This window comes from Nycticebus coucang, chromosome 3, assembly GCF_027406575.1.
Source record: "Nycticebus coucang isolate mNycCou1 chromosome 3, mNycCou1.pri, whole genome shotgun sequence".
Taxonomy (NCBI): domain Eukaryota; kingdom Metazoa; phylum Chordata; class Mammalia; order Primates; family Lorisidae; genus Nycticebus; species Nycticebus coucang.
Genome location: NC_069782.1, coordinates 126146039 through 126165084, shown reverse-complemented (window position 1 = coordinate 126165084; position 19046 = coordinate 126146039). Strand labels below are relative to the sequence as shown.

The following is a 19046-nucleotide window of genomic DNA, read 5'->3' as shown; positions in this document are numbered from 1 at the left end:
GTCACAGGCTAGCAAATGGAAGGGTTTTTTATGCCACACTCCAGCAGGAAGTACAGAGAGCTAGGGTGGGCCTGGCCTGGTGGTGAGGTCAGCAGCTTTAATTGCACGGCTCCCTACTCCGCTGAAAAATGGGTAGCTTTCCAACCCTGCCATGGGAAGCCCAAGTAGTACCCCATTGTTTTCTTTTCCCTGAATTTAGGCATAATTTGCAAAATGATTTATGATTTAGATTAGCAAACAATAATGTTTCATTAAGCCCCAACAGAGACAAAGACAGAGACAAAAGTATTGCTTTTTGGTTCCTTCTGGCAACTCAACAACTTTGTGTAGGCTGCAGAGGTGAATATTTGACTCCAGTGCATTCTGTACCCTCTCCAGTGATTACACACACACACACTTTAATATCAAAGAAGTTTAATACGCTGCAATAAAATAAGCGCCTTGAAAAAGCTCATGGAATAGGTATCAATGTTAGAGAAACCCCTCCCACACATCCTCTGGCTCCACATCCCATCCCTCAAAACCAAACAAGAGAATCTGAAACAACACAGGAAATCCTTCCAAGCTTGGATTTCAGTGAGGGCCCCTTTATCAATAACAATAACACAGTTTCCTACATGGCCTAATAGGAAAGTAAAACACAGAAGCACAAATAGTCTACAAGATTTCAATATTTAAGAGACTTAGTACATATTTAAAGTTAAAATAACTCCAACTTTTATAGCTGTACATACTGTTTTAAAGCAACTTAATATATCTTTAAATTTAATATATACACTCTCAAAGGTTCTTCAGGTGAGGTATGTAAACATTGTCTAATGAAAATTTTTCAATGTTTCAAACCAACAAATTCACAGCATACATTGAATTTTCATCCATTAAAGACATAGTACATTCCTACACTCACTAACATAGTGGAGATCCAGGCCCCAGGGATACACACTGATCTTCCTGGTTACCTTCTGCAGAATTTCTCATTTCACTGCTTTTGGAAAGACCATCTTTATGCAGACCAGGAGCACATACCTGGTACCAGGAAGGGGCCAGGGCCTACGGAGGCCCGTACTGGGCATCTGGATCACTAGCTAAGACTCACAAGACAGCAAAAAGGAGCACATCTGAACAACTACAAGATTGACCTCGGCAATGACGACACTGGAAGGAACCAGAAAGACCTTTAAAGGAACGGTAGAGATTCATGTTAGAGCTCCCTGAATCCACAGCTGGATCAGCAGCCCCTGTCCTAAACTTATTCAGAAGGGTCCTGGCCTAAAAAAGAATAAAAATCCAACATGGCACCTGAGCTTTAGTTAAATTGCATGGGCCTCCTATGTCCCCCTGGCCCCTCAAAGGCATTAACTCTAGCCTAAATTAGGACCTTGGGCTGTGCTTTTCATACAGGTTGGGGTTGAATTTCTTAATATCGTATGAGAAAATAATGCCATGAGTTCACAAAGATGACCAATGCTTGCACACAGGCATTGGCCAATGACCTTGGAGGAGCTCAATTTTGAAAACTACTTGTTCCCTGAGGGTAAACAGCAGGCTTATATTGAGATTAAATGAGGCTAGTAAGGGGATTTTTTAATACAAGGATTTAGGGAGCCTCAGGCCAGAATTCTATTTTACCCCCACATAATCTACAATGCCCCTCCCCCCACCCTAAGAAGTAGTCACCTCCCCAATGATACAATATAGGTCAATTTCTTTCCTCCTGCTTGCTTTCTGGCTCAGCAGTGGAAAGTTTTATCCCAATGCACCCACTTCCACCTAAAAAATCACTAGTGAAAAATTCCAAACACCATCATAAATACAAAAGAGAAGACATATTCCAAAAGTCTAAAAAACTACATTACTTCTATTAATGGTTATCTGGGTGTGGGGTATTTCTTTTTCACAAAGTTTAGGACGGTCACAAGGAGAGGCTGCTAAACAGCTTTAGCAATCTGTTGAACTAGACACGCTGAAAGAAATGGAAGAGTGACTGTCATCTTTGTACTGACCTAAATGGGTTAGCCCCAGACACGAAAGGGCTTTAGATATTTTAAGCCCAGACACATGGGAGGCTTATAGGAAAGAACTTAGCTTTTAAAGATAAATCAAAATAGCCAAAGGGCATTTAATTGGCCACTTGAATTTCTTTCTTTAAAAAATTGTTGTTTATTTTTGAGATAGAGTCTTGCTCTGCTGCCCCGCGTAGAATGCAGTGGTGCTATCATCCTTGTAGCTCACTGCAACCTCAAACACCTGGGCTCAAGTGATCCTCCTGCCTCAGCTGCCTGAGTAGCTGGGACTACAAGTGCCCAACATAATGCCTGGCTAATTTTTTCTATTTTTAGTAGTTACGGAGCCTTGGTTTTGTTCAGCTGGTCTCGATTTCTGAGCTCAAGCCATGTTCTTGCCTCAGCCTCCTAGCGTGCTAGGATTACAGGCATGAACCTCTACACTTAGCTCACTTAAATTTCTCATGTAAAGTTTTTAGAATTTACTCTATAGCCAAATGAGCTTTGCCTCAACTGGATTATGGAAACCCTACCAATTCATGGGAAATTGCTGTTTTTAATCTATATCCCAAATTTTGATGTGTCAGATTTCACCTCCATTGCTAGAGTTCTATGACATGAAGAAGCGTGCAGACAAACAGAAGCAAAAATTCAAGTACAGCAACCTCTCCAGCAAAGGCAAGAGGTCTTAGCAAGAGCTGTTCTACCCCCACCCTATCCTCTGAGACAAGGGCCAATGCGGGCCCCAGAATAAATGCAATCATCTAGGATCTTATTGCTTATGGGCAACGTATCAGAAAGAACACCTGGAAATCTGCTCTGCAGATCTGGGTACTGACCACTGACAAGTTTATATCTGTGTGTGTGTGTATATATATATATATATATATATATACACATACATATATATATGAAATATATAACATAACCAGATGAGAAGAGGGGGCAGTTAAAGCTTAGATTTGATGTAACATTACAGATCAAATGCCCCAAACAGCTCTCAACCTGCTGGTTTTTGTTTTTTCCCCATGTGTGAACTGTGTTATGAAAGAAGTGCACTGCTTAAAATATATTCTTCTACAATACTACAATGCAAACCAACATCGCTCAGAACATGAATCTGTATACAGCACATGTAATAAATATTTTTAGAAAACTATTTACATTACTTCTTGTGAATATTTAGATGAGAGCAAAATTTATTTCTTCTGCAAAGTTAAAAAAAGTTTTGACTGTCTAGTTCAGTGCTAAATTCCCTGGCATCTAGTTACCCATTCACATTTTCTCTTAAAATCAGATTTGCTTACAAATACCTTAGAAAAACATTCTCCAGCATTACTCTTCAAGTGTCCTCATCATTTGTTTAGAAAAAACAAAGGGAGGCCATAGGAAATATGCAAATTATGGTTCTAATGAATGACAAGAACCCCTTCGAGAGTCTAGTTCCAAAGCTAAAGTTTGCTGCAGACCCGGATTTGCCGTTTTCCAGCCAGCCAAGCACAAGGAGGAACGTGACTCAGCTAGGGGTACCCAGGGAGGAGGAGCATGATCAGAGAGCACTGGTTCCATTCCACCTAGGGGTGCTCTCAACTGCAGGCCAGGACTGCTGAGAAGTAAAGCTGATCACATTCTAGAACAGATGGTCTTGTTCTGTAACCATCAGTTACAGGGACACTGGCCCGCATCTGCACAGATGCTTGCTGAGACAGGGAGGGCGGACAAAAGGGAGAAGGAGGCAGAGAGAGCTGAGGTGCTCATGAATATCAAGGTATGGAAGGTAACATTTTTACCTCCCATGGTTAATGGGTGTGAAGAGTCTTTCCCAAAGGAAGAGACTAGACATACACCTTAATACTTTCTTTAGGCAACCAGTGGTTTCTCCATATCCCAAAGGATGGGTTTGGATTTCCTTGGGAGCTACAACTAAGGCTCATTTCCCTGCACGGATTGGTAGAGTGTACAGCTGAATGTTCCAACTGCATGCAAGAAATGGGCTGCGTGAGGCGAGCCCTGATGCCATGCCTAGCACAGCCATTCCTCTTGTGGGACTCCCACCTTGTCGTGGGATGGGGTGACAGTGGGAAGATGCACTTACACATCTGCCCAAGAAAGCAAGGTTTCAAGGCCATATCCTTTTGCCTTAACTGTGCTGTTTGGGAGCTGACTGGCTAAACATGGTAGCTGGGGAAGTACGGGTGGCTAGAAAGAACATTTTTTTAGAAAGCCCTTTTGACAGTTAATTTTCTTATTAAAATAAATACTTTCTACAGAAGCATTTGAACAGGACTATATCCCTATTTACACAGTGAAATAAATTCCACAGTGGTGTGTATAAATATTATATATACACTGTATGTGTTAAAAACCACAGACACTAACACAGTCTCTGAGAACTATTTAGAATGCAGAAAACACCAGTGAAATCAATAACCTTAAGCTATAGCAGCTCTAAAAATAATCCCTACCTGTGTGGTACAAATATACAAAATTATGCAAATGTTGTTTGTATAGTCTCTTTCCCACAAACTCTCAGATATTGCAGCTTTAGCTACAAGACAAATATAAGGGGCAGATTATAGAAAACAAGGGTGAGAAAAAGCTGATTAATTGAATAGCATTTGGATCCAAGGGCTAAATACTAGAAGGAAAATAGAGAATTTGGAAGAAAAATAATGCTTCAAATGTGACATGTATGTGTTCTGGGAAGCGCTTGGATGAAGGGGGCCATCCTAGAGAAGATGCCTCCTGGACAGAGGCTGGTGCAGAAGCGGGAAAGGGAAGAGTCAGGGCAAGGTAGCAAAGAGGGCTCCTAGAAATGAGGAGTCCTGAGTTTGTTCAATCTAGAGTTGCTGGTGCCGACAAGATGCCACTGCCATGCCGGTGTGTTTAGAGAATATGTGGACTGGATTTGAGGTTCAAACAAGCAAAGGCTAGCCATTTATGTTTACAAGCAATGACGAGAGCTGAGAGAGAAAGAGAAACTTGCAAATATATTAGATACGAAAGAGAAATCAAAGAATTGGGATAAAACTTAACACAACCTGTGCTTTTAGGGAGAGGCACTATTCTAGGTTTTAAGTTTGTTAGTAAATTGTGTGTTCAGCACTGCTGTGTGAACTACCAGTCAAGTTCATTATGATTCATAAAAATGACGATGACTACGCTTCTAGTTTAAAAGACTTTGTACTTTTAGTTGTAACCATGTAAGCTGTTAGGTATGATCATATGTTCCACAACTCATCAACAAGGTCAATCAGCAAACGGAGGTATTCCTTTTTTCAAATGCCCAAGTATTATTCAGAAATAATGTCCAACAGGAGCTGTATACTGAGATGAACAAGCGAGATATCCTAAAACCTAGAATTCTTGCAATGCTGGACTACGTGAATAAAAATTTTGTGCCTAATTGTCCACACAATTTGATCTTGAATGACTAGTGTGAGGATCAGTAAACCTTTTCTTGAAGGGTCAGATAGTACATATTTCTTGCAAAGTGGACCACATACCCTGTACGGTCTCTGTTATCTGTTTAGCATAACACTTTCAAGAAAGGTTAAATCCATTTGTCCTATGCCTGACATATTATAATACCATGAGTATCTGGTTCTTTTTCTTTAAATAGGCAATCTATACTTTCATAAGACTTGCATACTGAGCACCCATGTTACATGGAATGGTCTGAATCACGTGAGATAGCTCCTGCGTTTGTGAATGTCAGGCAGCACAAATGTACAACTGCCACTCTGAAGGATGGAACAAAGGATGTCTCCAGAGCTCTGAGTGTCCACCACAAAGGCTCTGAGAAAAGAACGATCAGACAGAGAGGTGGTAAAGGAAGGAACTGACTGACTTTGGTTCAATCCCAGGGGCAAAAGCCTGAGTAAGGATATCATCCATAAAGCTCCCAGGGTGGGTCCCAGGGCCTGAGGACAGCACAGCTCTGAGTTTCTGCTCAAGTATTATTTCTAAAAGAAGGAAAGAGGTTGGATATTTAAGTCTTCCAATCTTTCCATCGCAGAGTATAGGACTGCTAGGATATTTCAAGGGATGAATGATATTGAAGGCTGTCTCACAAGACTTCCCATAATTCTGCTTATTTTAAATATTTTTATTTTTTTCCTCTAAAAAGGATTTGAGAACAAGTATGGGAAGAATACTTACTGATACATAGACACAATTTCATATTTAAAAAATTTCCAGTATTTCAGTGGCTATCAAGCCATATTAAGACATAAAAATAGCTAAGAATTCAAAATGATAATTATCTGCTTCAAAACAAATGGAACCATCAGTGTTTTGAGACCACCGACAACATTTTTTTCACTGACATGACATTCAACTTCATTTTGAAAAATAGCATAGAGACTTTTCCTTGAGTTTTGGGGTCAAGGAGAAGTTTAATACTTTGGAAGTTAACTGGATTTGATCCAAAGATATAATCCAGAACTTTTCAGTCACATTCAGGTTTTAACATGTTCTAATATTTAAAATCATTCTTCCTAAAGCACTTCAAAAGCCTTTTTTTATTTGTTGACTTACCTTATATAAAATTATTTTGAAAGTGTATGACTGAAAAGATATCAGTGTCAACATACTTTTATTTTCCTAAAAGCCAACCAAAACTATCATACAAGAACAAACAATGGTTTGGATTTGTGATCAGACTTTGTTTCCATTCTGTGAAAAAACATTTTCCACCCACATCTAAATGTGATGTTCAAAGAACTAGAAGTCCAATCAAAGTAGTCTCAGCTAATTTTAACAGAAAAAAAGTCTTGTTTTACTTTAGTAGTAAAGAAGTGAAGCCAGAGTCAGTTCTGATCAAAACCAAGTGAGTGAGAGGCCTAGCCGCATAACTTCAGAAGTCTGAGCTCCAGGCGTCAGTCTGGCTACTGTGATGGGTGATTCTAAGGAAGATGTAATGCTAAGATAGCTCAAGCGTAAGGGATGGCAGTCTATGTGGTACTTAAGTATAACATGTCTCCTTTGTAGCAAAGAGGAAATGTAAAAAAAAAAATTTAGACAAAGAGGAAGGGGAAGGCAAGAGGAGGACAGAACTTAACAAAAGAGGCAGAAGAACGGGGAAGAAAATTCGGGGGGGAATTTATTCCTGAAAAGGAATATTATGAAAAGGGGGCAGAAGAGTTTTTTGAAAGGTCCAGACAGTAAATATTTTAGGCTTTGTGGGCCACACGGTTTCTGTTGCAACTACTCATCTCTGCCCTTGGGGTAAAGCAGCCATAGACGATACATAAGCAAATGGGTGTGGCTATGTTTCAATAAAATTTTATTTACACAAACAAACGATCAGCCCACAGTTTGCAGCCCCTTGACAGATCATCTGGAAGCCAAAAGGGAGCCTGTACAGGCTGACCTAAAACCAAAAGGAGTTGGTGTGGTTCCCTGGGCCACTGGCCAGCACCTTGGACATTCCAGCCCAGTCCTGAGTGTTGTGACAAAACCCGGACTTACTGATGGGAACACTGTAGCATCTCCAGCTTGCATCAGAGTGTGTTATCTTTTCTTAATTGGCTTGTAGGTTCACTGATCAATAAGAACACTGACCATAAATGAGAGTGACAACTTCTGCTCTCACCACAGAATCATCACAAGGCAGGAAAGAGGCTAAACCTCAATACAAAGTAACTGACTTGAAGTGATGCCTTTTATCGTGGCCTGTCTCAACAGTGATAAACTTGCCTGCACAGTATGTGATGCATAGAGGATCCCATTAGAAAGCACCACATATATGAAGGGGTGACTAAGTGCACCTCTTTTACCCATACTATAGAAACAATGAGGTGTGAAACCCACAGCTGAAGACTACAGGAAAGTCTTCAATAAAGAATCCAAGGGGCTAGCAACTGCTGATTAAGGGACTTGAATAACATTCCTACAGAAGAAGCCTCAGGAGCAGAAGTGTGTGGCATTCCTGCTGCACTGCAAGACTGCTACCCATCTGAGGAAGTGCTAGAGGTAAGGCTTCAAACCCCAAATGAGGGAGTGGTCTCCGTGTTGGCATTGTACACCCACGGAGCCTGCTAGGATAGAACATGGGTCTCCTGAAGAGGGCCCACCCCTGGGGGAGCTGTGACAGCACTTCACTGATTGCTTCCCAGGCATCTTCTAGCTCCCCTGAAACACAGAGGGAATACCAGTGTCTTCTGGTCACCGACTCCAGCTCCAACACTGGGACAGTCACTTCACTGAGTGTAGGGCCCAGAGCAGAATTGCTTTCTGATTTGGAATTGGAATGTGGGATAGACTGCTTTTGCTTCTGGTGGTAAGCCATAATTGATGATGGCTCCAGGAAGGAGTTCTTTGCAAGGGAAGAAAAATGAAGGGAGACTTGACCCAAGCCTGAATTTGGAGAAACTCCTTTGCTAACATCTGTTGTAGGTGTAAAGGGCCTTTCAGAGTTGGCCCTCAAGTTTTGTTTCTGTTTTCTATCTTCTATCAGCAAAATTAACTAAATCAGCAAAAACGAGGTTCAACAAATGTCAAAACAATTCTAAGCTTTTAAGTGTCCTAATTATGTAGAATCTCAGTCTATTTAAATGTCACTATTGTAAAGCATAAGTTGATTTTGAAGATGATCCATTGCATTGTTAGGTGTATAAAATAAATACATAACAAACAGGTACCTTTTCTCATATGCAGCCTAGAACTGAAGAGAAGGCAATTATCTTGAAATAAGCTTTTAAAAATGAAAAGGACTTAGGAAAGTAATGGAATGAGTTATAAACTTGGAACTGGGAAAGTTCCACCCACTTACTATCTTATACCTCTCCCTAACCTACTCCAAGCACCTTACAAGTCTACATGCAGCCAAGGAGGCACCTTATATGTACAGGTATCAGCACATCTGACATTGGCAAACATCAGCTGTTTAAGTCACCACAAAAACAATATCCAGTGACAACTATATATAAAAGCATTTTTAAAGATTAAATGCACCTACTCGAAACATATTAATGCTTTTGTGCAACTTAATGCTGAGAAAGGGTTGCCAACATACACACTCAGCAGTTTCATTAAGATAGGTAGCTCTTGAATAGCCAAAGTCAAAGACATTAAAAAGAGGAGGTTAAAAAAACAAACAAACAAACAAAAAAAAAAGCCTCATGGGATATAGAGGAGACATTAAAAAAATTCAGGGCTTAATTCAAGATAGTAAGCTTCACTATTGATGAAATTCAGAACAATTCTAAATTTTTCATCAATCAAATGCTTTTCTCCAGTCCTATCCAATCATCAATCATCAGAAGTTTCCATTATATAGCAAACAGTTAACAGAATGGGTAGAAGGCCTGTTTTATCATGATTTGCACAAAAAAAGTCCATCTGGGTTTATCTATAGAGATCTGAAACAACCTAAATGGACAAATTTTTAATAGGAAAGACAGGGCAACAGCTGTCCATACAAACTGATTTTGGAACAGAACAGGTTAAAGAAGCTGGGTAAGGCTTTAACAAACAAGTCTTTTTTTGCAGAATGGCCCAATGGAATCTCAAGTACACACCATGTTATAAAGGAGCAACATCATAGGCACTAAGTTAAAGCCAACGTGCCTGTCTCAGGCTTTACCCAGGAAAGGCAAACAACATTATTTACAAATATTGTAGTTCTCACTTCTGAGCCATGGGACAGAGCTTGACATGATATGGGAAGGATACTACAAGCATTTAACTACTGGGATGGCACTAATCAATGCACGTACTTGTTACAGCATATCAGTCTATCAGCTGAACATCAGTTCTGCGTGCCGGGTAGGTGGGCTCCCTATGAGATGCTAGAGCTACTCCTTCCACCTGCAAGGCTGCTCTGATCTTTACATAACACTGTGCTGCTTAGACCTTTCTAAGTCTGGTGCCAAAGTGGTACTGGGAATGCTCATAGAGACACCGGGCTTCTTTTAAACTATCTGTACTATGCTAATTACTCAGCTTGCGGATATCCTCACACACTGCATGGAGAAGAAAGCATTTTACTGTAAAACATGGATTGCGGAAAAAAGAAAAAAAAAGTCTGGATTGGGAGACATTTGTGGCTGATAACCAAATGCAAATGCACCCAAACGCATGTGCACACAGACACTTAAACTTTCCTATTACTAGACATAACATTTTGGCTTTCTTTGAATATGGAAGAATAGTCACTTTCACTTTAACCATCAAATTACAGCTATAAGATGAAAAAATTAATCCTAGATTTTTTTTTCCCCCAAAGTAGGATAGAAACCTTGTTAGAAGACTAGCAAGCTTGCAAGGCCAAAAATGACAAAGGTGGTGAGAATTAGTAATACAGTTGGGGATGCAGATCATTTTTAGAGGTCATAAACTAAAATTAACACTTGTGATATACCTTTTGTCCCATGGGCACATAATTTAGAGTACATGTTCTCAAATGACAAAAAGTCAAAGGTGAGGGGAATGAGCAACAATGGCTATGATTTTTTAAAAGGGGGGATAACAGAAATATTAATCTTTTATAATAATTATTTATCTGCATTCTCCGCATACCATAATGATTTGGTTTAGCTTTCAAATATTTAAACAAACAAGACAGAGAGGGAAGTTCACTGCTGGGGTTTGCAAAGAGGAGCATCTGTTCATGGACAGATGCTACAGGTGGCTGCTGAAAAGCTCCTTTTATGTGCATGATGGTGGTCTTCTCGGCTACAGTACAAGTGCTTGTGCATCAAGTATAAAATACAAGCCTTTAATCACATAGATCAGCTTTTTAGCTTTTGTAAATTTAAAAACAAAAAAGGATAAATAAGGCACTGTACTTTTAAAAATGAAAACTGCTTGGTTCCAAGTTTAAAACCCAAGGAACAACCAGAATATATAACTTCCCTTACTCAGCTTCAGAGAAGGACTCTGCAAGTTCCTTTCTCCATCTGAGACACATTTTCTGATATCTCAAATTGTGGTGTTCTCCACTAATTGTAGATCTGAAAGGCTTGATAAGCTTATAAAAGCAGATTTAGTTAATGCAAAATAAAGGTTACTTCTAGAATAGTTTTCCTCTTGGCTACCATCCCTCCAATCACTTTGCATCGAGTCTCCTCCGTTTGCTGTGGGAGGAGTCCAGCTTTGCCTTTAGCTTTCGCTTTCTCTGGGCTGCACTCCTCTCTGGGGTTTTTGTCAAGGATCTAGCCCGAGTCTTTCCACTGCTCTGCTTCCTGTTCTTAGCTTTCTGGGGCCTTGAAGAGGATTCACTTGCCCCCTTTTGCTTTGCAGGTTTTGTCAGTGTTTCTGAGGTGGCGGGCTGGGTAGTTCTTTTGTTTGTATTTTCTTTTTCTTTCCGGGAGGAAAGGCAGCTCTTCCCAGGGGACTTTTTAGGGACCTTCACTTTATTCTCTTTCAAAGACATCTTTTTGGGCGGGTGGCTAATTCTGTCCCTTGCAGAAGGCCTCTTCGCAGCAGGTGTTTTGGTGGCCCCATCAACATGCTTTTCTTTGCTTGCTCTCATGGTAGGCCCCTTATCCTTAATGTCCTGAGGGGTACTACTTTCTGTTCTCTTGCGTTTATTCTGAACTTCTGTTTTAGGCAAGATTTCAGACAACTGTTTCCCTTTCCTTCCCTTCAGTCCTTCAGTATTCTTGGGCTTAACAGGAAACCCATGTGCATCCACTTGCAGGGCAAGCTTGGGTGACATCAGAGGGTTGATGCACACGCTCTTACGACTCTGTTTACTTTCCACAGCCAAACCAAACGGGCTTTCCATTTTCTCATTCTTGATCATACGCTGCTGGGCTCTGAGCTTTCCTCGAATATTGGAGTATTTTCTAAGAATCCGGGTACTGGCTGGAGTGGGCAGGTTTGTGGGAGGATGGCTGTTTCTATCCTCCTTGACTTCCTCTATGCTGTCTTCAGAATTAGGGCTGAGACAGACCTCACTGCTATCCTCTGGCTCCACATGGTCAGGATTCTCTCGAAATTTAGCCCAGAGCTTTTGTGTTTTCCAATTATTTCTAGCAGGAGTAGCTCCAGGAAATTTCTTCAAGTGCTTTTTCAAGCGTTCAGCCTGCAGTGAACTGGGATATAGGCTGGAAGGAGGGTATTTCTGAAGTGGATGCTTGGCAGGAGGAATGTCTCCTGGAAGACGAGTATTGAGCTTCTTTACAATTACTAGAGACCGGGTTTCAGTTGTCTCTAAGAACCATTTACAAACATTAGATAATTTAAAGTTTGTCATAAATAGCATCTGAACAGGAGAAAACTTTTGAACCTCCAATGAACCCCTACATTTTCGTGATCTTTTCTTGCTTTTCCAAATCTCCTTCAGTTTATCTGACTTACTCCTTGCTCTTGGTGTTGGCTGTACTTCTTTCTCTAACTGGATCCAGCCCTTCTGAACTTTCATGTACTGGGCATTGAAGTTGGCAATAAGCTCTTGGTTCTCCTCCTCAGCACACCATTCCACAAACTTTGGTTTTTCGTCTACCACTGTGTCAACGTCATCCTCATCTGGGAGATCACCATTCTCTGGGGCTTCATTTTCCTTTGGCATTGGGTTTACTTGTGCAGCTTCCTTTTCTGAAGTCACTTTCACAGGATCCAAGGGGTCCAGATAATGAGCATGTCTGAGGTTGTAGGTTGAAGGGGTCAATCTTTTAGGCCTTGGTACCAATTTAGGTGGCTCAGCACCATCACCACTTCCACTATTTGACAACTCAAGTGAGCTGGATGGGGTGTCGCTGTCATCACCTTTGTGCTGGGTGCTCTCCCTGTCTGCCTCGCTCACAACTGCCTCCTCCTCAGCCTGTGCAGGAATGTGCCTTGGCTTCTCTTTTGATTCTTCTGGATCCCTCTCACAAGGAAGACTTTCTGAGGGGACATGAGCATTTTTCTCATCTATCTTAGATTGAACATAGATTTCCAGTCTCTCTCCAGGCAGTGGCTGGCCAACTGTGGTTTCAGGGTCACTGCTGGGGAAAATCTCTCCTTCTTCCCCTTTGACTTCTTTTCCCAGAAGGTTTTTCAGGGTTTGCCTGGTGATGATACTGCCTCCTTTGCCCTCCTGCTCAACATCCCTCTCCGAAGTATGTTCATTGACATCTGGGTTTTCAGAGTCCTCCAGAACTTCTGTATGGAAACTATCCATTGGACAGTCCTCAAGTGTTGTTCCACCAGGCTGCCCTTCTTTTTTAGATCGTTTTGCACCAGGATTTTTGGAAACCTTGAGCTCAGGACAAGCAGAGAAGGAATCTGAACTTTGATTTTTTAGGTACCTCTCAACAGAGGAAGAATCTAAAAGCTGACTTCTGAGACACCTATCAGAGGCCTCAGGGAATTTTTTACCTTTTTTCTTCTTGTCCAAATTCTCTTCAGAGGGGTCAATGTGTGGATCACATATGTCTTTTTCTGATAGACATTTTACATCACTGTCTTCTCCTTCTAATCTTCCTGTATGACTTGCTGCCTCATTTTCCTCAATTTCATGAGGGTTTTCATTGGTAAAAGTGTTGCTTTCCTTCACGAGCAGGTTGGTATCTAGCTCCTGAGTATCTGAAGTCTCAGCCTTGGTACTGATGCTTTGGTCATCCTCAGCCTTTTCTAGACTCATGGGAGGTTCCAAGACCACTGGGGGACTTTGATTTTCTGAGCACAGAGGATTTTCTTCTCTATTGACTGTTTCAGGAGAAGAATGAGGTCCAAAAATGATATTTTCACTGCCTTCACCAGAAATGCTTTCAGTAGAGGGAACCAGGTGACAGTCTTGGGGTACACTCATCTTCTCTGTATCCAGCAATGCAACTGGTTGTTGGTCTTGTTCAGGAGAAGACATCCCACTTACTATGGGAGGTGACACTGTGGAACTGCCTTCTGGCATATCCTCTTCAGGAACGTGAGCAGGGACAGGCCACACCAGGCCAGAGGCTACTGTTTCCTTTGACCTAGGGGAGCTGCTTGGACTCGGTTTATTAATAATAGGGCAAACCTCAGGCTCTTGAAATTCTTTTCCAGACGAAACATCTCTGCCTCCTTCCTTGAAGGAGGTTGTTTCCTTACTAGGTTCTTCAGGGTTGTCTTCACTGGGTAGCTGCACATCTACCGTATGTCTAGGGGCTGAAATTGGAAGGGTCTCCTTGGGAATAACCACTGCCTCTGATGCCAATGTTGAGCAGCTAGCTTTTTCCTGGGAGTGTAAATTTCTGGCCAATGTGCGAACAGTTGGCAGCTCACAACAGTCACCATTGAAAAAGTATCCTCGAGTACTTTTTCTGGCTGTTTTCCGAGAAGATAGTATTGATCTTTGATTCTCAAAGTGGCATTCTGTTATTGGTTGACTGATATAAACAACATCACACTGGTTATCATAATCATTTATCCTCAATCCTGATGCCCTTTTACTTTTCCGAGCTGTCTTAATGGAGTTTGATATCATCTTGGTTCGTGAGTGTCCATTAGATGTTTTGTGTATAGCTGGCACAGGGCTAGGTGCTAACCAACCGTCTTTGGAATGATCAAACTGGCCCTTATCGCTAGGATGTAAATGATAACCTACCTGATTTTTTCCTAGTGGGTGAAGATAGTTCTCTTGCTTTGGCCTTGCATCTTGTTCATTTGCCTCTGAGTCCTGACACAAAGGTGTTTTTGAGCTACACTGTAAAGAATTCTCTTTGTCAGCAGTTCTAGGTGAGTTCCCTATAAGCCCTGAGTCCCAAGCCTCTTCTGATAAAGCTTTGAATGAATTTCTTTGAGAAACAATACAGCCATTGTTCTCCCCACTATTCTCAGCTGTCACTTTCACTGTACTTAGACTTGCTACTAAAGTTGAACTCTGCCCACGGTCTTTACCATCTTCACCTATTTTCGCATTTGTGTCTTGCTCCTGTCCAGGGGTTTGTACCGCCAAGCTTTTAGAGACATGATGGAAGTTTAGTGAGCAAGAATTCGATGCAGTGAGGTATCCCAGGGTAGAACTATCCACTGAACTGCCAGAATTAGGTTTAGTGGGTGGACGTTCAGAGGAGTCTTTCTGGACAATAGTCAAGGTATTCTCTCTTTGATCTACGGAGTTTGTCTCAGGAGGAGGCTCCTTTAGGGTCTGCTCTGTCAAGTGTAGAGGGCTGTGAGAGCCTGATGAGTCTACAAACAAATCTACAGAAGTAGGAGAATTCATATCAAGACACAGAACATCTTTTTCCTTATGTTTGGTGCTTATCTGGGCACAGCCAGCATTGCAGGTGGACACATCCATTGCTTCAGAATCGAAAGGCCGCAGGTCTTCAGGGCCAGGCTGAGATTCAGTATACAGGTCGTTCAGAACACGAATGAACTGCTTTTGATGATGAGTGCACAGTTTAACCATAAACTTCTCCAGAGGGGATTTCGACTGATTGTTGGAATCTACTGCTATTGCCTCTGTTGAGTTCTCACTAGACAGACAAAGAGAAAGAAGAAATTAGTTGGGTCATTTTCCAAGAACCATTTTTACATTATAAAATTCACCAGATATTTTCATTCTCTAGCTAAAACTGCTTCTAAGCCTGCACATATACTTTTTATTCAACAAATAAGAAGTATCTATCTAATTAAAATATAATGCCAACCTACTATATTCTCAATTTTTAGTGACAATATCCTTCATACTTTTAAATGATTATTCAAAAATCATTTTTATCTTATAGAGAAGAAATATTACACATAAATTTTTTTCAAAAAAATAAAATTTTGGCCATGCTATTAACTCTAGTTGGTCAACATATACTTTTCCTTTAGGCCTGGTTATTCTTTTTTTAGACAGAGTGCCACTTTGTCACCCTGGATAGAGTGCTGTGGCATCATAGTTCACAGCAACCTCAAACTCTTGGCTCAAGCAGTTCTCTTGCCTTAGCCTCCCAAGTAGCTGGGACTATAGGCACCCACCACAACATCCAGGGTCTCGCTCTTGCTCAGGCTGGTTTCGAACTTGTGAGCTCAAGCAATCTGCCTGCCTTAGCCTCCCAAAGTGCTAGGATTACAGGTGTGAGCCACTATGTCCAGCCTAGGCCTGGTTGTTCTTGTTAAATAATCATTGGTTTATAAGTCCACAACATTGACAAAAATTCAGGCACACTATGTTATAAATCTTGGTTTAGAATTACTCAGAAAACTTAACAGTTTGAGGATGGTTTCTCAACATGACCAACTGGATGTATTTTATACTACTGCTAATAGTAATGCAGGAGTCCTTCCTCCCTTTCCTGGGGCATGAAGGAATGGAAATCAATAATCTCATACTTCAAACACATTAAAAGGTAGAATGACAAGTCAGTCATTGATTCATAGCCTGTAAGTGAGAAAACAGATATGAAACCACAGTAAAAAACTGAACAGCTCTGTCAATGCAAGGTAGTAGAACTACATCTTCACACAAGCCCCACTTGTTACATTCTCCAAGGCCTTCAATACACATTTTCAATCATTCTCAAGAAGTCATTTTACATAAAAGAACCCCTTTCCACCGTTTGTATTAAGTTATTCAGGACAAACTTGTAGAGCTTAACCCAGACAGTAGGGATAGTGGGAAAGAATAATATTAGGTTCAAGACAGGTTAAATGCAATACCTGCTTAGACACATAAGGGTTTTTGTTAGCTGCTCTGTGCTTCTGGATGTCTGGGCTTTACTGAGCGAATGCATTTGCTGTGCACCAATTTCCTGGAGTTTAATAGAATTTCTCAATCTTCCCCCCCCCCATATAATTGTAATTCCTCAGGACATTATTATTTGACTAGACATGAAATATATGAAACACGGCAGAGCATGGAAGGCAGCTTAATAAATATGTTATTTGATAATATCCTTTTTTTTTTTTGACTAAAAAAAAAAAAAAAATGCCTTTACAGGAAGGCTTACCCCAGATGGCCTATATTGCACCCTTCCTTCCCACCCTCCACTGGTCCAACCTTAAGAAGAATTCATTCATTCATTTTTTTATTCTTTTAGAGACAGAATCTTACTCTGCCACCCAGGCTGAAGTACAGTGGTGTCGTCATAGCTCAATACAACTCTGAACTCCTGACTCAACCAACCATCTCGCTTCAACCTCCTGAATGGCTAGGACCACAGGTGCATGCTACCACGCCTGGCTAATTTATTTCTATTTTTTGTAGAGTCAGGGTCTTGCTATACTGCCCAGGCTAGTCTCAAACTTCTTGTCTCAAGTGATCTTCCAACTCAGATTAAAACTGTCAATGGCAATCTTGCTTGAGAGAAAATGGCATCAACAAAAGGTAATTTGCATTCTTTCCTGGAGAAAACAATCAAGGACAACGTGCTGGCAAACCACAGGTCATCATCAGAACAAGCAGCAGGGTGTTCTTACCAGTTCATCATTAGCCAGCTTAAAACTATCCCACTGGGATTGGTTGCAACCTTTCCCATAATCCTAAACTGTAGCACTCTATAAAATTCAATAGCAATTATTAAGGGGCCTTGTATATTTATCCTATCATTTTCATCTTTTTTTTTTTTTTTGTAGAGACAGAGTCTCACTGTACCACCCTCGGGTAGAGTGCTGTGGCGTCACACGGCTCACAGCAACCTCTAACTTTTGGGCTTACGCGATTCTCTTGCCTCAGCCTCCCGAGCTGCTGGGACTGCCCGCCACAACGCCCAGCTATTTTTTTGTTGCAGTTTGGCCGGGGCTGGGTTTGAACCCGCCACCCTCAGCATATGGGGCCAGTGCCCCACTCACTGAGCCACAGGAGCCGCCTCATTTTTATCTTTTAATGACTTAATTTATCTTTTTGCTACTTGATTATAACCATTTCATGTTTTCTCCTACTAAAAAAAGCTGGTGAGTGGTGGTTATTATTGTGTGTATGTGTCTAATGAGTTGTTATATACACTGAGTTGAGATATCTCTGAATCTGAGATATCTGGTAGGCAACTGGACACACAGGCATGAACACACCAGTAGCTTTCACGTTAATACTAACCTTTGTCCAGGTGTCATTAAGTGGCTCTGTTGTAATAGTTAACTTTACAACTATAGTAATAAAATCATTTTTGGCTATGCTCTAACTTACCCAGCTTCCTGCTACTATTTTTGTTTCTAGAATTTTTCTCAATAGCACCTAGGTTTAAATGAATTTTAATTTATCATTTGAATATTTAATTTTTAAAATTAACCTCAACTTCCTTAAGTTTAATTCTATTACTATGTGTTTTTTTTTTTCACATTTAAAAAATGGTGTTCGCCAAGTTTTCCTAAGTTTTAAATAGCTGGTCTTTACCTTTGCTTCTAGTTACCCAGTTTTCTCTTATATCTTTAATACAAACTAAACATACCAGTTGCATTAATTTAGAACACTGTGAAGCAGCTAGTAGGGAAACCAGAGAGAAGTGATTTTCTGTCTTGCAAATGATTTCCTCAACTTGATCTAAAGCAGTGGTTCTCAACCTGTGGGGCGACCCATAGGAACTATATTAAAGGGCCACGGCATTAGGAAAGTTGAGAACCACTGATTGAAAATCTGGGAAGCAAGGCCAGGTGTGGTGGCTCACACCTGCAAGCCTAGTACTTTGGGAGGCCAAAGTGGGTGGACTGTCTGAACTCAAGAGTTGGTGACCAGCCTGAGCAAGAGCGAGACCCTGTCTCTAAAAATTAGCCAGGTGTTGTGGGGGGCACCTTTAGTTCCAGCTACTTGGGAGGCTGAAGCAAGAGGATTGCTTGAGCCCAAGAGTGTGAGGTTGCTGTGAGCTGTGATGCCAGGCACTCTACCAAGGGCAGCAAAGTAAGACTGTCTCAAAAAAAAAAAAAAGTCTGGGAAGCATTATATTTTAGTTCAGTATAGATTACAATCCACATCATATTATCCTTCACATCTGACTAAATAAGACCTTTTATTTATTTATTTATTTATTTATTTTTTGCAGTTTTTGGTCAGGGCTGGGTTTGAACCCACCACCTTCGGCAAATGGGGCTGGTGCCCTACTCCTTTGAGCCACAGGCACCACCCCTAAATAAGACCTTTCAAAGAATAATTCATCACAAATGTTTAAATCACTTGAGTTCATACTGCTTCTGCTCAATAAAAACTCT

General features: G+C 41.0%; 1 protein-coding gene across 3 annotated transcripts in view; it reads right to left on the bottom strand.

Moving 5' to 3' along the window:
* Positions 1-400: 400 nt before the first annotated feature.
* The window catches only part of LCOR (ligand dependent nuclear receptor corepressor), a 156774-nt gene continuing 138128 nt past the window's right edge, over positions 401-19046 (bottom strand). For all 3 annotated transcript variants that reach the window (XM_053583643.1, XM_053583644.1, XM_053583642.1), the window contains exon 7: positions 401-15394. In XM_053583643.1, coding sequence (XP_053439618.1) covers positions 11056-15394 — 4339 coding nt within the window. In that variant the 3' untranslated portion in view covers positions 401-11055. The remainder of the gene's footprint in view (positions 15395-19046) is intronic.